This window comes from Odocoileus virginianus, chromosome 13 (genome assembly GCF_023699985.2).
Source record: "Odocoileus virginianus isolate 20LAN1187 ecotype Illinois chromosome 13, Ovbor_1.2, whole genome shotgun sequence".
NCBI lineage: Eukaryota > Metazoa > Chordata > Mammalia > Artiodactyla > Cervidae > Odocoileus > Odocoileus virginianus.
This window is the reverse complement of record NC_069686.1, coordinates 35,693,338-35,713,094: the sequence shown is the minus strand read 5'-3', so window position 1 is coordinate 35,713,094 and position 19,757 is coordinate 35,693,338. Positions and strand designations below refer to the sequence as shown.

Below are 19,757 nucleotides of genomic sequence, written 5' to 3'. Positions count from 1 at the left end.
GAACAGTATTGGAGAATAAAGGAAGGGCAAATGTATAGAACTTTAATTTCAGTAGTCTTTCACCCATATGGTTTTTCTAATAAATATCACATCTTTTTCTCAGAACCCTTCCTTTGTCTTGTTACTCAGTTTCTTCTGTGAAAGCTCACTGGGGTTTTTTGTTTTGTTTTTGTTTTGTTTTGAGATGTTCTTGACTGGTTGTACTGGGATTTCCTTTGTTTTGTTTCATTTGGATCTGAGGAGGGAGATGGAAAGAATATCAGGGAGCTTAGCAGCTTTTTTATGTTTGTGTTTTCTGGCTTTAGTGAACACTTCCATTTCAGTAATGAGGGGAAAAAAGGTATAGTATTGAATACTTGGCACACAGCAGATAACTGGAAGATAGTCATAACCATATAGTTAATTGGAGAAGGAAATGGCAACCCACTCAAGTGTTCCTGCCTGGAGAATTCCATGGGTGGAGGAGCCTGGCAGGTTGCAGTCCATGCGGTCACAAAGAGTTGAACACGACTAAGGACTAACACACACACATATAGTTAATGTATCTTAAATGGCATAAGCTATGGTGTGTGTCACTGTGTGTCATACATGGGAGTTAGTGTTATATTTTTTATTCATGCTTACAAGTTTTATAAACCATGCCATTAGTTAAAAAGATTGTAATGTAATACCTAACTCCTCTTTTCCAGAATTTATTGTTCTTGGATAGGATCACTCAGATTATTACTGTAATGGTTGATTGCATCGACTTTTCACCATATAATATTAAATATCAACCCAAAACTAAATGTAAGTATTTTATTTGTTCAGTCAGTATTTCATAAGCAAGGCTGTCTGAATTGTATCAGGGCAAATCCTAATAGCTTTTCTCACCTCATTTTACCTACATTTAATGTTACATAACCACGTTATTTTGCTAGTTCACATACTTGCTGTCTTTCCCTCTCTCCATTTATCTCTCTCACCCACCCCTGCAATGTATAACTCCTTTTTATGATGCAGAAACAGATTTTGTCCTATTTAGAGATTGCCTAATAAAACAGATGATTTTACTTACTCCATCTGGTTACAAGGGATTACCTGGACAAAAAGCTTGAACTTAATTAAAATGTTCTTATTTGATAGCCTTATCTGAAATAATCATTGAATTGATATTAAATTGCATAGAAAATCATGGCAGTGGTTAATTGGTTATGTTTTTATAGGAAGTTTAAAATGATTTTAAAAGTGTAACACAGTTATTACTGTATAAAATTTGGCAACTGAAATCTTAAGTCTTATTTTCATAACTATATGCCTTGATTATTTCTAAATTATTTTGTAATATGAGCTGTTTTAATGTACTGATTGGTTCTTTGAGATTATATATTTTCTATCAGTGATTATAGATGATCATACTAAATTGAAAAGAACCTTCTAATAATGAAAAATATTTTGTTTCAAGGTTACTTTTCCTGTTTAAAGAGTGGGAACATACTCAATTTTCCTTTAATAAGATCTTTCTTTGAATTAGTGTAAAGATTTCTAGAACATAAAATATTTGCAGGGTTTTTTTTGTGGTGGAGGTAGTTTTTGGTGCCTTTTTTTTGGGTGTTTCTTTTTTTTTTTTTTTCCATTTATTTTTATTAGTTGGAGGCTAATTACTTTACATCATTACAGTAGTTTTTGTCGTACATTGAAATGAATTAGCCATGGATTTACATGTATTCCCCATCCCGGTCCCCCCTCCCACCTCCCTCTCCACCCGATTCCTCTGGGTCTTCCCAGTGCACCAGGCCCAAGCACTTGTCTCATGCACCCAACCTGGGCTGGTGGTCTGTTTCACCCTAGATAATATACATGTTTCAATGCTGTTTGTTTTTATAGTAATAGAAACTTGTTTGGTAATTAAAGCATCCCAGCCTCAAGTCACAGAAATAGATTTTTTTCTTTAGTCTTAGTCCCCTTTCAGACTGAGCAATACTTAATCTGATTACCTCTTTGTCAGGAAAATTAAAATTCTCTAAATACCTGAGCTATAGAAAGGTTATATAGCAAATGATATTAGAATATATTTTTTAAGCCCCAGAAGTTTGATAAGGCATAGATGAGCATCCCTTTGTTGAAAGTTTTACATGTTTTGTTAACTTCTGAAAAATTAGAATTAACTGAATATCATTTCTATCTATGATCTGTAAACCCAGAATTAGAAATGTTTTTTGTTTTCAATCCTTGTCTTGCAAGAGGTGTTCCTGGCTGTTTAAATTTATTGAAACTAGGGGAGATATCTAAAAACAGCCAGCACAAGCTGAGAGGAAACAAAATTTACAAATAGTTGAAATAAAATTGTTACTATTCATAAATATGCATCAGGATCACTTTGAGAGTTTTTGATAACTTTTACTTGTAATATTTGTTTTAGAGGAACATTGCAAAAATTAGACACAGACACTAAATATTTTTTACTAGGATTCCTCAGTTATCAGTTGATTCTTTTGTCTTCTTTTCACCCCCACTCCCTTTTCTATTTTTTATTTCCTAGAACATTTCACAGCACTTGTAAGACAAGTCTTTGATCTAAAATATTTCCCAATTCTTGTCTTTCATGACCGTTAGAAGTGAAGTAAAGGCAAGGTTAGGTTTTGAAGGTCTCTCAGTTGGGGTTTATCAGTATTTCCTTAATATTAAATTGAGATTTTATTTCTTTATGGGGATGCTACAGAAGTAATTCGGTATTTTCTTATCAGTGCATTATGTCAACAGGCATATAAGTCAGTTTGTCCCACTGTTGATGATGATAACATTTACTATTTGATTAAGATCATATCTGTCGGTTTTACACTATAAAATTCATTAGGAGCCACTTATAATTAATACATTAATGTTTTGTGGCAAGTACTTTGAAACTTCGTAAATATCTTGTTACTCAGCATACTTTGATTCATGAGTTTTTCATCCATTGATGCTTCTTGCTTAAAACACTGTTTCCCGAAGTAGTGGATCATATTGTGTCATTTAATTACATTAGTTTGCTTTAATTACCATTAATTCTAAAAGCTGTCACTGTTTAATTTTATCTTAGCACCACAGAGACCTTCAGATTGGTCCAAAAAGAAGAAGGAACCTTTAGGGAAGTTGGCTTCTTTATTTAAACTTATTGTGAGAGTGATCTATTCTTTTCACACACTGAGCCTCAAGGAAGTACATTCTGATACCCTCCTCACTATTGGCAACTCAATCACCAGCATTCTTTCCAGTGTACTTGGACGTATTTCTCTGCCTTCTATGATCCGGAAAATATTTGCAGCTTTAACAAGACCTCTGGCATTATTTTATGAAAACTCAAAGTAAGTATTTTGCCTTAATAGCTCTTAGACTTAAACATATATAACTAGATATGGGTAGCAAACTTTTGTTGTTGTCATATCAGCTATGTCGTTAAAGATCTTAATTGCTAAAGTTTACTGGAGAGAATAATATATGAAACTATGCTTTTGTTAAAGATACCTCAAATAATAAAATACGAGGTAGAAATTGGAAGTCCCTTAATTTTTCATTCTTAATCCAACACTCTTTTTACTTTATTGCATCTCTTTACAGAATTGTTAATACAAAAATCTTACATGTTAAATATATAATTTATGTGACTTGACATATTACTTAGCAGTTAAGTATCTGATACCCACTTAACCTAAGTATCTCATTGTTTTTAATGTCTGCACAGGACTCCGTGACGCTTTACCCAATTTCCTGTTGGACATGTTTTCTAGTCTTTTCTCTCATAACTAACAATATCACAGGTCAATATATTTGTACATAAATCATTTGCCACTATTCCTGCAGAACAGGGCCCTAAAATGAAATTATTGGTTCAAAAAGTATGTGCATTTAAATATCTGAATTACTCTCCAGAAGTTTGTTTTGTATTACCTTTTTCTGTTGAACCAACGCAAGCAGTATTTAGGAGAAAAACCATGAAAAAATCCCAACTAGCGTATTTTAAAGAAGCATTTTGAGAGAATTCATCAGTGTTCTTTATAGCAAGCTTATGTGGTTCAGTCATAATAACAGCCTGTTTTTCACAAACACAAAGGAAGCTTTAGGACCAGATTTAATGGAACTTCAAATTCATTAAGTTTTTTAGTCTTTTTTAGTCCTTAAACTTCATCAAAAATATGCTTTTTAAAAAGCATAGAAACAAGTGATTAGTAATAATACTTTGAGGTCTATTCCAGATGTTTTTCTTTAACTCCTATGTTAAAAGACAGGTTTGTTTCATGTTTAATGTTTGCAGTTTGACATTTTTTGTTAAGTCTTTGGGCACCTTTTTGTATCACTACACTTCTCAGTTTTTGGCTGCATTACAATGTTTCTAGGTTTGACGTTCTAAAATATAAATGGTACTCTGTTTTTCTTCTAGGTTTGATGAAGTTCCTAAAGTGTATAGTTGTATGAACAACAAGGTAAAAATAGATACTGTTCATAAAACATACTTTCATGAAGAAAAATTTTAGAGTTTAAATGTCTCCCTTCATAATTCTGCTGATTATTTTAAAGGGATATCATTATACTTTAATTTTAATGAACTTTTGATATGAAGTGGGTATAATCCAAGGATCATTCACGATTTAATAATATTGCCTTACACATTCCTATAATTCAACTACTCCTGTCTCATTCTTTTATGTTTGAAGGTAATTGGCTCCAAGGTTAGGCAACTATTAATCTCGTAATTTATGTGAAAACAAATTTCTTCTGTTAATGGAAAGTAAACTTGAATTGAAGCTGTTCTATCAATAAAGTAAGTTCTTGTCAGCTTATAAAGAGTATTATATATTGAAGGTGATGAGAGCTTTTAAAAAGCCATTTGAGGACTTCCTGGTGGCTCAGTGGTAAAAAGTCTGCCTGCCAATGCAGATCCTGCATCTTGCGGAGCAAATAAGTTTACATGCCACAGCTCCTGAGCCAGTGCTCTGGAGCCCTGGAGCTGCAACTGCTGAGCCTGTGTGCCCTAGAGCTCGTGCTACACAACAGGAGTCACCCCAACGAGAAGCCCGAGCACCACAACTGAAGAGTGGCCCCCACCCATTCTGTGCAACTGGAGAAAAGCCTGTGCAGCAACAAATACGAAGCACAGCCAAAAATAACTCAATAGAAATTTTTAAAAAGTCATTTTGAGTTTTAAAAATTGAAATGATAACATGCTCTGTGAGTTGTTTAGTATGCTTTGTGCTTTTATTTTTTCTCTTTCAAAAGTAACATTACAAAGTGTTACCCTAATGAACTTTTTCTTTTTCCTAGTTAGAAAAGCTACTAGGAGAAATTATTACTTGTCTACATGTCAGCTACACTGGAACTTACGACAGTGAACTTCTTGAACAGATCTCGCCGTTATTATGCATAATATTTTCACACAAGAATAAACAGATAAGAAAACAAAGTGCTCAGTTCTGGAATGCCACATTTGCTAAAGTGACGATGTTGATTTATCCTGAGGAGTTAAAGTATGCTAACAATAAAACTTTACATAGTTACTCTGTTCTGATTATGTAAATTGACATTTTGGTTTTAACATAAATCCTTATGTAGAATCACTGCAGAGGATTTCCTAGTTAAAATATTCTTATTTGGAGTACATGGTAATTATTAAAATTATTTGACCCTTTGCTTTGGTCCTTAGAATAAACTTAGTTTTAGAAACATAAAAAGCAGTTTCAAATTATGCTTAACAAAACGAGTTTCCAGCAAGGGGCAGGAAGCTGATGGCTGTTAAATCTAGCTGATATGTATTTAATGTGACAGTCTGCTCTTGTTTGAAATTTTATGGTAAAAATTTGGAAAGTTTGAGAAGTTCTTAAAGAATAAAATTCAGAAACTGAAGAGTTTAGTGAAAAATTCTAATATTGTCTGTAAATTTTTCCCTGTTTTATGGATGTAGAATAAGAAACAGTCTTAAGCTGGATGTGTTTTATCCCTTTAAAATTGTAATTGAACTGTTCTGTGCCATCAGTACTACTTAATTCAAAGTATATTTATTTATTTATTCATTTTTGAAGGCCAATACTAAAACAAGCCAAACAAAAATCTCTGCTTTTATTGCCTGGTTTGGAAAATGTTGAAATTATGGAGGAATCCAGTGGACCATATTCAGATACAGTAAGTTGGGGGATATGTTTTTATTTACTTTTATATGATGTTTGAGTCATTTATTAGATATCAGTGTAATTTTAAAAAGGACAGAAGCTTAAGACTGTTCTATTGAAGTGATAAAACAAGTAAAACCTGAACAGAAGAGTTACACAACATAGTGGTTTTGCATGCAGTTACTTGTGTGGCCTAGGAAACTTACAAATTAAAAGGCAGTAAATTTCACCACAGATTCTCATGTAAATAATACCTGATTCTTATTTGTTAATGATCTTTTAAAAAACTGGCACCTCATGTATTATTTTACAAAGATCAAAATTATTAAGATATGATTAAATGTTGCTTTGTATAAACTAGGAATTCTAGTTACTATTAAGAGCTACACTTCATTTTCTCATTTCTTTCCATTGAATTTCATTCCTTCTGTTAGAGAAACAAATCATTGATACCACATTTTCCATTTGGAACAAGGTTACTGTGGTTAATAATACTAGATGACTATAAAGATTAAGGAGTAAAGATAAAAGTACTACGTACTCATCAGGTAGAACACTCTTAGACATTTTGTTCTATTCAACAACAAATGAGTCTAGCTATTATTTGTTTAGAACCTGTAAGAGGAAACGTTATAGCTAAGTACTCTTATTTAGTTATGTTTTTTAGATAAAATTAAAATTCTCATCAGAAAATTACCTAGACTTTTTGAGACTCATTCAGTGTAATATGGCTCGAAAAAGCTATATATTCTGTTAGGAGGGCCTGATAGTATTTTCTGTCATGTGTGTTTTATTGTTTAAAGTGTTATAGTTTAGGTTTTTCTGTTAGAAAAGTTTCCAGTAATAAGTGGGCTATTTGAGTCCAGTAATTTGTTTTTAGAATATTTATTTGGTATAGCTTATTTTAGAATTTATTAAATTAAATGACGCAAAACTAATGCTATATAAGTTGTGACACCAGATTTATTTGCTGTTACTGTATTAGACAACGGCTTTGTTTTTTTTGACATGATCTAGTAGATTTGAATACTCAAATTTGAAACAAATGTTGATTACACTGTAATTACCAATGTGAAAAGGATAAATAAAAAACATTTGCACATAATGAAATTGTTTTATTTTTATACAGACAGAAAATTCACAATTAAATATGAAGATAAGTGGCATGGAAAGAAAATCAAGTGGAAAAAGAGATTCTTTTTTGGCACAAACAAAGGATACAAAAGACAGTACGAAACCACCAGCTAAAGTATGTTTTTCCAAAGTGTATTTAGTAGAACTCTTAAGATTCAAATATATACCAGCTTGAGAACATACAACTTCTAACTGGAAGAAAAAGCTGTTAAAAACTAAATGATGGGATTGTAGGGAAATATAGTTTGGCCTACAAAGACTATTAAGATGGTATGGAAATTTTGACACTTTGGGAAATGATTACTTCTTAGTAAAGTTACATCTGCATAGTACTGAGTGTTTATTTAGTATAATTACTCCAGGCAGTAACCCTCTTTAGATAGAATGAAACTAGATTTGAATAACTTAGGTAGGATGAAAGGAAAATATTTTAAAACTTCTTTTATTGACAAGAAAGAGAATGCCTACATAAGACATTTGACATAACCTCATATGTAAAACTATATATCTAATAATTAGTGGCAAATTAACCAAGTTTCAGATAGTCCTTCTTCTAAGACCTCCAGTAAAGGGGTTATTCTAGAATCTTGAGACCATGGCTCTGGGAAAATGAAAGAAAAATATTTTTAAAGAATAACTTTGACATAGTCTTGTAGCATTATAAAGTAAAATGAAAACAGCTGTGCTGAAATTTATAAAAGTGACATTGGGTACCAATATTAGTATGTCGGGCATATGATTTTGGCAACTTGAGTAGTTTGTGCTTCAACTTGAAATCACAGATGTACTTTTTTCCTGCCAAACCACTTGATTTCTGCATGTTGGGCTGAAAAACATACTTGCCCATGCTTCCCTGGTAAGCACACATTTGCCTACTTCTTCAGTTCAATTAAGTTGCTCAGTCGTGTCCGACTCTGCGACCCCATGAATCACAGCACACCAGGCCTCCCTGTCCATCACAAACTCTCGGAGTTTACTCAAACTCATGCCCATCGAGTCGGTGATGCCATCCAGCCATCTCATCCTCTGTCGTCCCCTTCTCCTCCTGCCCCCAATCCCTCCCAGCATCAGGGTCTTTTCCAGTGAGTCAGCTCTTCACATGAGGTGGCCAAAGTATTGGAGTTTCAGCTTTAGCATCAGTCCTTCCAATGAACACCCAAAGAGGTGTAATTTTATTTTCTGAGTATTTAATACAGGCAGAATGAAAAACTAGGGACATTGTACTAATTGTAATTATCCAGGAATGTTCTATAGGTTTGAACTTCAAACTTCCTAGTCATCATCAAAACCATTATCAGAGTACCAAAGAGAGATTGATTGATGTATTGGAAAATAATTTAGAAACTCAAAATGTGCATTTACTGTTTCAATTTCCAGTTGAAACTAGAGTCTTCAACTCCAAAAGCAAAGAGTGAAATGTCTTTGGAAGAAGAAAAGTCTACCGACTTTGTGTTTATACCTCCAGAAGGAAAAGAAACAAAGGAAAGAATACTAACTGAACACCAGAAAGAAGTACTCAAAACAAAAAGGTTTGTAGTACCTTTATCTTGAATTGAGTTTTCTGTGCTTAGATTTAGATTTCATGCAGCAAACCATAATTTTGAATTTAGGACTAAGATACTGGTATATTGTACTATATTTTAAATGTCAAAAAGATTGTACATAGCTACATTTCATAGTGTATTAGGCTATCTTGAAATGCACCAATGTTCCTAAACTGAATCTGTTTATTAAGGTCTTAAAAGATCAGGGAAATGGTTTCATGGAAAATCTGGGAAATAGGTATCTAAGACTTGATTTTATATTGTTCTTAAAAGGTAACTAGTTAAGCTTAGTTGTAAGAATATCAAATATTGAAGTTGTTTAGTGGCTAAGTCATGTCTAACTCTTTGCAACCTCATGGACTGCAGCACACCAGGCTTCCATGTCCTTCACTGTCTCCCCAAGTTTGCTCCAACTCATGTCCATTGTGTCGTTGATACCATCCATCTGTCTCATCTTCTGTTTCCCCCTGTTTCTCCTGCCCTCAATCTTTCCCAGCATCAGGGTCGTTTCCAGTGAGTCTGCTGTTTGCATCAGGTGACCAAAGTATTGGAGTTTCCGCTTCAGCATTAGTCCTTCCAATGAATATTCAGGGTTGATTTCCTTTAGGATTGAGTAGTTTGATCTCCTTGCTATTCAGGGTACTCTCAGGGGGCTTCCCTGGTTGCTCAAGCAGTAAAGAATCTGCCTGCAATGCAGGAAATCTAGGTTTGATCCTTGAGTTAGAAAGATCCCCTGCCAGAAGGAAATGGCTATCCATTCCAGTATTCTTGTATGGAGAATTCCATGGACAGAGGAGTCTGGTGGGCTACAGTTCATGCGGATGCAGAGTCAGACATAATTGAGAGACTTAATAGACACAATATTAAAGTTAGTCTTAAAATCTTTTTCAGGTGTGATATTCCTGCCATGTATAATAATCTGGATGTTTCACAAGATACTTTATTTTCTCAATATAGTCAGGAAGAATCTATGTAAGTATAGAAGTTGCTGAAGTAACTGATTTTCTGGTTCCTTATTAGCAGTATTCTAATTTGCACACTTATTTATTTCAGGGAAATTTCTACTTCAATTGAAAAATCAAAAGACTCCAAGATGATATTTAAGGTATATTGTTATTTTCATATTTTTGGGTTTTTCAAATCAGCTTTCCACTACTGAGTCTCTTATATTAATGTTAAGTTTTGTTCTATAATGTCTTAGCTCTCCTTAGCAGTCTTTAGCAGAATTATAGTTGTTCTGTGTGTGGATCTGTATCTCTGTGAGTGCATGTTTGTTTAAATGTATTTTTCTTTATTGAATACTTAAATTGGAAGCACAAATTAATGAACATCGCCTTTGGGATATTTGCAAAATGTTGAAAGTTGGATTGCCCTTGGAATTGCTAAAGTTTTAAACAGAATTTCTTCAGAAAGTCTGACTTGTTTGCTGGTTAATCTGTATATATGTGTACATTTTTGTGCAGGAGGAACAAAAGGAGAATGACATTGTCGTTCCTCAACATGTCATGGAAAACTGCGGTATGGATGAACATCTTGAAAAGGCTTCCCTTTTGAATAATGAGTGTGGTTCTATTGAGGAAACCAGTCCAAAAATACTGAGCAGTAATAATGATACCAGAAAGAAAGCTTTAATTGCTTCAAAGAAATCAACTGAATATGCATCTACTACAGAAAATCCATTTGATGTCAGCAATAGCTCAGTTTCTAATGCCGCCATTTCTGGAGCTCCCTTACAGCCTACAAGTCGAAGGCAATCCTTTATTACTTTGGAAAAGTTTGATGGTTCAGAAAATAGACCTTTTAGTCCCTCACCCTTGAGTAATATGTCATCAACTGTAATAGTGAAAAATAACCCGGAAGGCATGGCTAAAACAGATAATCCATCAAAAGCAAACAAAAGAGAAGTGGCTCTTTCCAAATCTGACTCTGAGAAAATAATGCATGGGACTAAGAGATCAAGCCGAAGGTCAAGTAAACCTGAACCAACAGGGAGTAAAAAGTCTAAACCCGTAGTGAGATCTGAACAAGAGAAAAGTACTCGAGAATCTGTTGATGGCACGACAGCCTTAGATAATAACCCACCTGGGTTGCTTAATCAGACAGAATGTGTGTTAGATAATCAGGTTCATCTCTCTGAACCTACAGTGGAGTATGAGGATACAATGCTTAAATCAACAGTGGAGAATACTGTATTATTAGAAAACAATACTGTAGAAGAGAGAACCTTAGAAAATAACTTGGAATCCAAAGAAAATACACCCCCAGCCATAATAACAGATCAGACAGTAAATGAGGATAATCATATTCAGGTAACTCCAAATCAGAAAACCCTTAGGCGATCTTTAAGGCGTCGTTCAGAAACAGTAGAACCAACCACTGATAGCCAAGATAAAGAAAATAATCATCAAAAAAGGGAAAGACGTAAAGAAGAAGAAAAGACTGTGCAGAAGAGTCCATTACATGAAAAAGATGATGTTTTACCTAAGCACAAATTGATTTCTGAGCAATGTGTACAGGAAAACTTAGCTGACAAAGGAAATAATATACACGAGAAGGCTTTTGGGGAGACCAGTGCTAATGCTGAAATTGATGAAAATAGAAGAAAGCCAGATCTTGAGAATACTAAATCCGAGGGAGATGGTGTGCAGGACATTGCAGATAAATCCTCTGAGAAACCAGTAAGGGGACGAACACGATATCAAACCAGAAGAGCATCCCAGGGTTTACTTTCCAGCATTGAAAACTCAGAATCTGATAGTTCTGAGGCAAAAGAAGAAGGTTCTAAAAAGAAAAGATCTGGAAAAGGGAGGAACAAAAGCAGTGACAGTGTTGACATTGAAGATCAAGAAGAGAAAATGGTAAATCAGGAATGTATAAAAGTTGAAAATCAGACACATGATTATAAAGAGAATTCTGAAGTAGACAAAGATATAGAATCTCAAATCTGTGAAAAAAGAGATGAAAGTAATACTGTAACTCTTCAAGATTCTACAGTATCTTCAGATTTATTACAAGTTTCTGATGATGTATTGAATACTTCTGAGGGAAAAAGTAACAAAGATGCAGAACATTCCTTTTCAAATCCTTCTGTACCAGAATCATATCTAAGGACTAGAAATGCCAATAAGAGGTTACATAAGCGAGATTCTATAGAAAATAGCGTGGTGGAATCCTCAAAAATAGGGACACCAGACATTTCTTTGCTTTCTGAAAAAACTCTTCAGACAGTAGAATGCCAACACAAGAGAAGTAGAAGGGTGAGGCGATCTAAAGGTTGTGATTGTTGTGGAGAAAAATCACAGCCTCAGGAAAAGTCATTTATTGGGTTAAAAAATACAGAAAATTATGATGTAAAAGTCAATGAAACAAAAAAGACAGATATGGAAACACCTGTATCTATTTCAGAAACTTCAAAAGCTGATCTGTACTCAGAGGTAAAACTTTTAGATGAGCATCACAGTGTGAATTTTCATTTGGATCTCAAGGAAGAGAATGATACTACTAATGACTCATTAATTGTATCTGAAACTGAGTTGAAAGAAAATACTACTCAAAGCTTTCTTCCTTCTGAAATGGTAAAATTTAAAGAAACTTCTGGTAGGGATTCTGAGGAAGCAATATTTCTAGAAAGCCAGGAGCCATCTAATAAGAAATGTAAAACTGTTGACCCACATTTAGATGTTTCCAAAGATATTTCTCTGAAATGTTTTACTTTGGACACCAAAGAAGAAAAGCCAGAGGCCACCCCAAAAGAGAAATTGAATACAGAGAACATTGTTAATGTTGAATCAAATGCAGAATCAAATCCAGAAGAAGTAGATGCTGTGGAATTGAATGTAGAAAATGATCAGTCTGAATCTGGCCTCTCAGAACAAAACATTGTCAAAACTGGTATTTCAGAAAAAGAAGTAACACAGGAAAACAGTGAAGGAATGGATGCACCTGAAAAACTGAAAGCCGATGAAGCAGTAACTGAGGAATTTAATTCAGCTCCTGATTATTCTGATAATCTGACACCTGTGAAAGTGAGTGCTCAGGTACAGCTCTCTGAACAAGTAGCAGTTGGGGAGCTAGGCAGAGGAAGTGATGAATCTGATCCAGGCTCATCTGAAGAAGTGAACACTGAAATAAAAAATTGTGAAAAAACAGTGGTTGGTGAGGTGACTACTGAATCTGACCATGTCTCTGAAACAGAAGATGAAGATTTAACTACCAAAGCTGCTCTGCCTATAGAAGCTGAAACAAAGGAGTTAGATGTAGAAGTCGATAGCTTTGTTCCCGACACACTTGAGATGATCACTGAAGAAGGAAAGGTTGACCCTAATAAAACTGAAATGAATACTGAACCTAATAAATTGGAGGAAACACAACTAGATGACAATCAAATGGTGGTGGAAAGTAATGAAACTTTACCGGAAGTTCACCATACTTCAGAGAAAGTAGAGGAGATACCACAACCTCTGACATCTGAAACAGGTGTTTCTGAACTGATATCAGAAGACAGTAATACATCTCCTCAAAAGCTAAAGGATATTGATCCTTTATTCATGTCAGCAAATGAGAGTCCTAGTGGCCTGCACACACGTTGTGTCTGGTCTCCTTTGGCTTCTCCATCCACCAGCATTTTAAAGAGAGGACTAAAAAGACCCCAAGAAGATGAAATCTCGTCACCTGTTCACAAGGTAGGGGGATTTGAGGCTGAATATTAGTCCAAGTTTAATTGGAATATTTTGGCCATATGGTTGATACTTAGTGAATGAGAGAATATTAGGCTTATATGACCATTCATTATGAATATATACTATGACAGGGAAAAGGGCAGGTAGAAGGCGAGATGTTGAGAAAAAAAACTGAAGCCCTTTAGGTATTCCTTTATTTCAGGACCTGGTGTCAGTTGCTCATTTGTGCTCAACTCTTTGCAACCCCATGGACTGCAGCCTGCCAGGCTCCTCTGTCCATGGGACTTTCCAGGCAGGGATACTAGAGTGGTTTGCCAGTTCCTTCTCCAGGGAATCTTCCTGAGCCAGGGGTCAAACCTGGGTGTCCTGCACTGCAGGCAGATTCTTTACTGACTGAGCTACCAGGGAAGCCTAACACTTAACTGTAAATCTTTATGCAACCATCACCATTTTTCACATTTTGCAAAATTGATAATCTCTCATGGTGATTTTTTTTTTTCTGCTCTTCTATAATACACAAGGAAACAGAAACCGATAAAGGAGCTTTAGTTAGCACTTACTGTGTGCTAGGACATTATGCTGTCTTGTTTACATTTAAGTCTTTACATAAACTTAGACCTTTTCTAATTTAAAAAAATGTCCTTAGGCTATGCCTTCATTAATTTCTGAATATGATTTCATTTGTGATTAATTTTGTTAATGTCCTCATCTTCACTACATTTTAATACTTTAGTTTGTACACATATGGATTACCTATGTATCTGCTTTAGTCTCTGACCCTGTGACTTGCACATGGTTTAGAAAGGAAAAGTTGCATGTGCTTTACATAGCTCCACTTATCCTCTATAACTAGCTGTTTTATAAAGGTACTGTGTGAGCATTCCTTAATTTTGAAATTGGACCTACCATTTACTGTGGAATATATGTGTTTATGTATACAAACATGTATATGTAGATAAAATCATACTGACACGTAATTTTGCCTTTAGCCAGCACATTGTGAAAACTTTCCCAAAATATACTAAAAACTTTTATTTTGAGAATTCAGAGATTAATTCTTAGGAAGACTTAATACTTGAGGGTTTTTGGTTTGCTCTTGCTTTGCTTTTGAGTCTTTTACCTTTTTTTTTAATCTTAGGTTCAAATAGGCCATAGAAGTTCTTAAAAAATTTATGAAGATGAAATGATGTCTTCAGTATACACTAGATTGTTAATACCAGTTAACTGTAGTCATGTTTTGTTTGATAGTAACTCATGTTTAATCTTTATTTACATATGATAGTTTTCTATAGCAGATATTTACAAAAAGTTCTCAATATTTTGGGAATAAAACATTTATATACATATTATGGTTTTATGTGCTCCGTTGGGTACTTTTATCAGATAGCTGAGTAACTGAATAGTTTAGAAAAGGCCAAATAACTTCAAGCTGGGCTAAGCTTTTGTTTTTTGTTTTTGTTTTAACAAAAAATCCCACCCCATTGCTGTGACTCTGGTACCCTCAAAGAATTAAGAACTAAGATTATTAAGGTATACCAGAGGCCAGTTAGTACTGTCTCTGCCTCTTTACCTCATTCTTTGTGGTCTGCAGTAAGCCTGTGAGGTTAGTAGAAATTTGTATACTTGTAACTGTTACATGCAATTTCATTAAGTTTCTGCCACTATCCTTTCATTCTCCTTGTTGCTGTACTTTGCAGACAGTTTAGACCATGGATACTTGGAATGACCCTTGGTCTTAAGTAATATTTGTGAAAACAATCACCAGGAACAACTGCAGCTATGTGCAGTTGGCTTCTAGTGAGATAAATTAGACCCCTAAACGTACATGCTATTTTTGGCTAAAAATGAGAATTTATGGTATTATTTTTTTTTAACTTTTTAAAAATAAAAACATGACTTAAATGTTTTTAGGTTCGCCGTGTCTCCTTTGCAGATCCTATATACCAAGCAGGATTGGCAGATGACATTGATAGGCGATGCCCTATTGTTAGGTGCCATTCTTCAAATAGTTCTTTCATGGTAAAAAGTGTTAAAACTTCACCTACTGTGCAATCTAAGGTAAGCTGTAGGCTTTAAAAAATACATATGCAAACACAGAATTGCATAGAGCAATTTGTCTTAATATTAACTTTTTAAGAAACAAAACTTTGTTTGGATATATTTTTCTTTTGTCTGCTTACTTGGTAAGCAGAGATGAAGAGAAGAGGTGGTAAGAGGCACTGATGAGCCAAGCAAGTAGTTGATCCAGTAGTATTATTACATTTTACATTTTTGAAAATTGTAAAATATGACTGCAGTCTGTCAGTTGTGAAAATAAACTTGTAAAATTATAGTTACCTAGGGTTCTGAGTTTTTTTTTCTCCTTTCTTCTGTCTAGCATAATACCACTTCAGCCAAAGGATTTCTGTCCCCAGGATCACGTAGCTCTAAATTTAAGAGCTCAAAGAAGTGTTTAGTAAGAAGTGCTTTAGTTTTCATGCAACTTTATATTTTCATGTTCAGTTATGTGACCTCTGTTTAACAGCTTTTGAAATTTATTCTAAGATTGCAGAAATGTCTAAGGAATCTGTGCCATGCCCAACAGAAAGTGTTTACCCTGCTTTGGTGAACTGTGTAGCACCAGTTGACATCATTTTACCTCAGATTACATCCAACATGTGGTAAGTGGTTATTTATATTGGTCTATACCTAGAGATGCCACTTTGTTAACAGGGATGTTTAAATGATCAGGCTTCTCATGTTTAGAATTGATTATCCATACTTTCATACATTTAATTTTAGAAGTAAATGAAAATACAGCTGGGACGATGATTGAGATAGGGCAGTAATAGAAGTATTGAACGGTTAATCTTGCTTGAGCCAGGCATATAAATAAGATTCAAATTTTGTTTTAAATGCACGATATCTATCCTCTGTGGGATAGGTGTGTCTATGTAAATTTTGTTATGATTGAGCTTAAATCAGGAAAATCAATTGGACAGGCCCTTACAAATAGAAAATATAAAACTTTGTGACATTTTTCCTGTTTCTCTTATCTCTTTAGGGCAAGAGGACTGGGACAGCTCATTAGAGCCAAGAATATAAAAACAATTGGCGATTTGAGTACCCTTACAGCATCTGAAATAAAAACTCTTCCTATCCGTTCTCCAAAAGTGTCTAACGTGAAAAAGGCTCTCAGAATATATCATGAGCAACAGGTAAAGACGTAGATGTTAAATTGTGTGTGAGTAAATGATCAAACAGTACAACTCCAGAAGTTTGCATTTCGAGTATTCTTGCTTTTAAAGCTCATATTGTATGATGCCTTAACTTCCTTTCCCCTGCAGTCAAGAGTAACTTAAAAGGTTGATTTATAATTCCACAGAGAAGTTTATTTATTTTGTACTGTTACTGTATATTACACCTCTTTGTTCTTTGAATTCTACTTTTCTAGCTCATCTTTTATGTCTACCAAATAAGTGGTTGGTTTCCTGGCTGCTGTTTCTAAAACCTAGATGTTCAAATCTAAACATTTACCCCTCCAAAATCTTGCAGATTTGTGGTTAACAGTATTTTGATTTTGATATCCAAAGCAGTTGTGATCAAATTTTTTTTTTAACTTGTTATTCAACTTTTAACACACAAACAATTCATGTTATGGACATTTGTTACGATTCTTACGAAAACTGAGATTCTTTTCCCTCTAAAAATACGTATAGAAAACTTTTTGTAAATCGTTTCAAAAGAATTTACAAACTCTTCTGAAACTCATTCAGAAACCTTTTATGTATTCATCAATAGGCAAAACTGTGAATATATAAAAAATGGAGTATGTTAAAGAGTAAAAATGGTGTTCTATTAGAATTTCTGAGATCAGAGTTTGCAGGCTACTGAAGAGTTCAGTATTCTTAAAAGTCCTTGATTTACTATTAGTTTTGTTTGATTTTTTAAAACGTTTAACCAGTTTAAGAAAAACAACAACTATTAGTGATTTGCATTTTTGTAAGATGAAGAGTTGAAACTGCTTTACTGAGGTACAGCCACATACCATAAAATTCACCCACCCAAAGCACACCGGTGGTTTTTTAGTACAGTCACAAAGTACCACAGCCTTTACCAAGACCTAATTTCAGAACATTTTTAATTCTTTTAAAAAATGAAACAACTTCTCTACTCATTCATCAGTCACTGCACTTCCACCCCCAAGGCAACTATTAATTTTGTCTCTCCTATTGTGGACATTTCATAAAAGGTGGGTTCTTATAACCTCTATATAGACTTTCGTGACTGGTTTCTTTAACTGAACATAGTGTTTTCAAGGTTCACAAGTATTAGTACTTCATTCCTCTTTATAAATAGTAGGTTGGTGCAAAAGTAATTGTGGTTTCAGACCTTGAATTCTAAATCATTATATTAATAACTAGGTTCAAACACATCTTTATTAATCAAAATAGGAACACACTTTTGTCAACACATTTTTCCCAGTGAGAAATGTTTGTTTATTCATGTAGTGTAAAAATCTATCCTTTCAGAATCAATGAATCCCTTGAAAATAGTTTCTGCCTACTGCTGGTTGTGTAATTGTTCTCCCTGCAAAAAAGTTGTTGATGCTTGAAGAAGTGGTAGTTGGTTGGCGATAGGTCAGGTGAATATGGCAGATGAGGCAAAACTTTGTAACCCAAGTTGTTCAACTTTTGAAGTGTTGGTTGTGCAACGTGCGGTTAGATGTTATTGTGGAGAAGAATTGGAGTCATTCTGTTGACCAGTGTCAGCTGCAGGGGTTGCAGTTTTCGGTATATCTCATCGATTGCTAAGCATACTTGTCAGTTGTAATGGTTTCGCCGAGATTCAGAAAGCTGTAGTGGATCAAATGGACTGCAGACCACCAAACAGTGATCATGACCTTTTTTGGTAAAATTTTATCTTTGGGAAGTGCTTTAGAGCTTCTCAGCCCAGCCACTGAGCTGGTCATTGCTGGTTGTACAAAATCCACTTTTCATTGCATGTTACAATCTGAGAAATGGTTTGTTGTATAATAAGAGACGACAGCACTTAAAAATGATGATTTTTTTTTATTTGCAGTCAGCTCATGAGGCACCCACTTACCAAGCCTTTTTACCTTTCCAATTTACTTCAAACACGAAACAACTGTAGAATGGTCGACGTTGAGTACTTGGGCAACTTCTCTTGTAGTTGTAAGAGGATCAGCTTCAGTGATACCTCTCAGTTGGTCTTTGTCAACTTCGATGGTCAGCCACTATACTTCTCGTCTTCAAGGCTCTTGTCTCCTGTGCAAAACTTCTTAAACTACCAGTGCACTGTACGTTCATGAGCAGTTCCTGGGCCAAATGCGTTGTTGATGTTGCGAGTTGACTGCTCTTTTTATGACTCATTTTGAACTCAAATAAGAAAATTGCTCACACTTGTTTTTTGTGTAATATCATTTCCATAGTCTAAATAAATATAAATATCAAGTAATAAGTCATTAGCAAAAAAAAGCTGAAATGCTCATTAAATGATGTATAACATAACCACACTTAGTTTAGAAGTCCAAAAATGTAATTTTTCTTGGCTGCCATGGCTATATTTCTGGACAAATTCATTAAGAAATAATATGAATTCCTTAACCATCTCTTTGGAAAAACACTACATAGTTATATTTTTGTGTTAGTAGAACCGTGGGTTCTTAATATTAGCTAGACTGTAAAACATAGTATGTCAGATTCTTTTCCAGTATTAGTGGTTTTATTATTATTAGTCCTGTTAAAAATAACTCAGTTTGTCACTTTTGTTTTTATTTTTACTTATCTTAATGCATAAATCAAGGTGAAGTCTCGTGGACTAGAAGAGATTCCAGTTTTTGATATTTCTGAAAAAACAATAAATGGAATGGAAAATAAATCTATCTCTCCTGATGAAGAAAGACTTGCCTCAGGTATATTTTAACAAAACAGGATAGTTTTATAAGATTGGTTGACTTTATTGAAGAAATATTTTGTTACTCTGCTTTTAGTTCTAATTTGAGCATGCTCTGTGAATTTTTTTGTGTGATAGTTGTCAAATACATGAAAAAAATAACTGATGACTTCAAGTATATCCAGTTGCTTTTTCTCTTATTGGCAACTTTTATTCTATTAAGATCTAAAATGAGGATATAAACTAAACATTGTGATCCAGTTATGTTCATGAAAATGAAGTAGTCAGGATTTCTTTAGTGGCACAGAATAAGCTATGGTAATTTTTCTGTAGCCTCACTCTCAATCTTGAGCAGGGGCTACCTCAGCGTGCACTCTTAATTT

The 19,757-nt window shown here is 34.3% G+C and overlaps 1 protein-coding gene across 6 annotated transcripts in view; it reads left to right on the top strand.

Annotated features, from left to right (window-relative positions):
* Nucleotides 1-19,757, top strand: part of RIF1 (replication timing regulatory factor 1) — a 58,423-nt gene that overhangs the window by 32,349 nt on the left and 6,317 nt on the right. For 3 of the 6 annotated variants that reach the window (XM_070476221.1, XM_070476219.1, XM_070476220.1), the window contains exons 21-35: nt 690-789; nt 3,062-3,326; nt 4,400-4,442; nt 5,281-5,483; nt 6,036-6,135; nt 7,252-7,371; nt 8,634-8,785; nt 9,692-9,772; nt 9,854-9,905; nt 10,264-13,482; nt 15,391-15,537; nt 15,857-15,934; nt 16,024-16,139; nt 16,523-16,676; nt 19,285-19,393. In XM_070476221.1, the coding sequence (XP_070332322.1) occupies nt 690-789; nt 3,062-3,326; nt 4,400-4,442; nt 5,281-5,483; nt 6,036-6,135; nt 7,252-7,371; nt 8,634-8,785; nt 9,692-9,772; nt 9,854-9,905; nt 10,264-13,482; nt 15,391-15,537; nt 15,857-15,934; nt 16,024-16,139; nt 16,523-16,676; nt 19,285-19,393 (4,939 nt within the window). The other 3 variants (XM_070476224.1, XM_070476222.1, XM_070476223.1) reach the window with 3 other exon arrangements.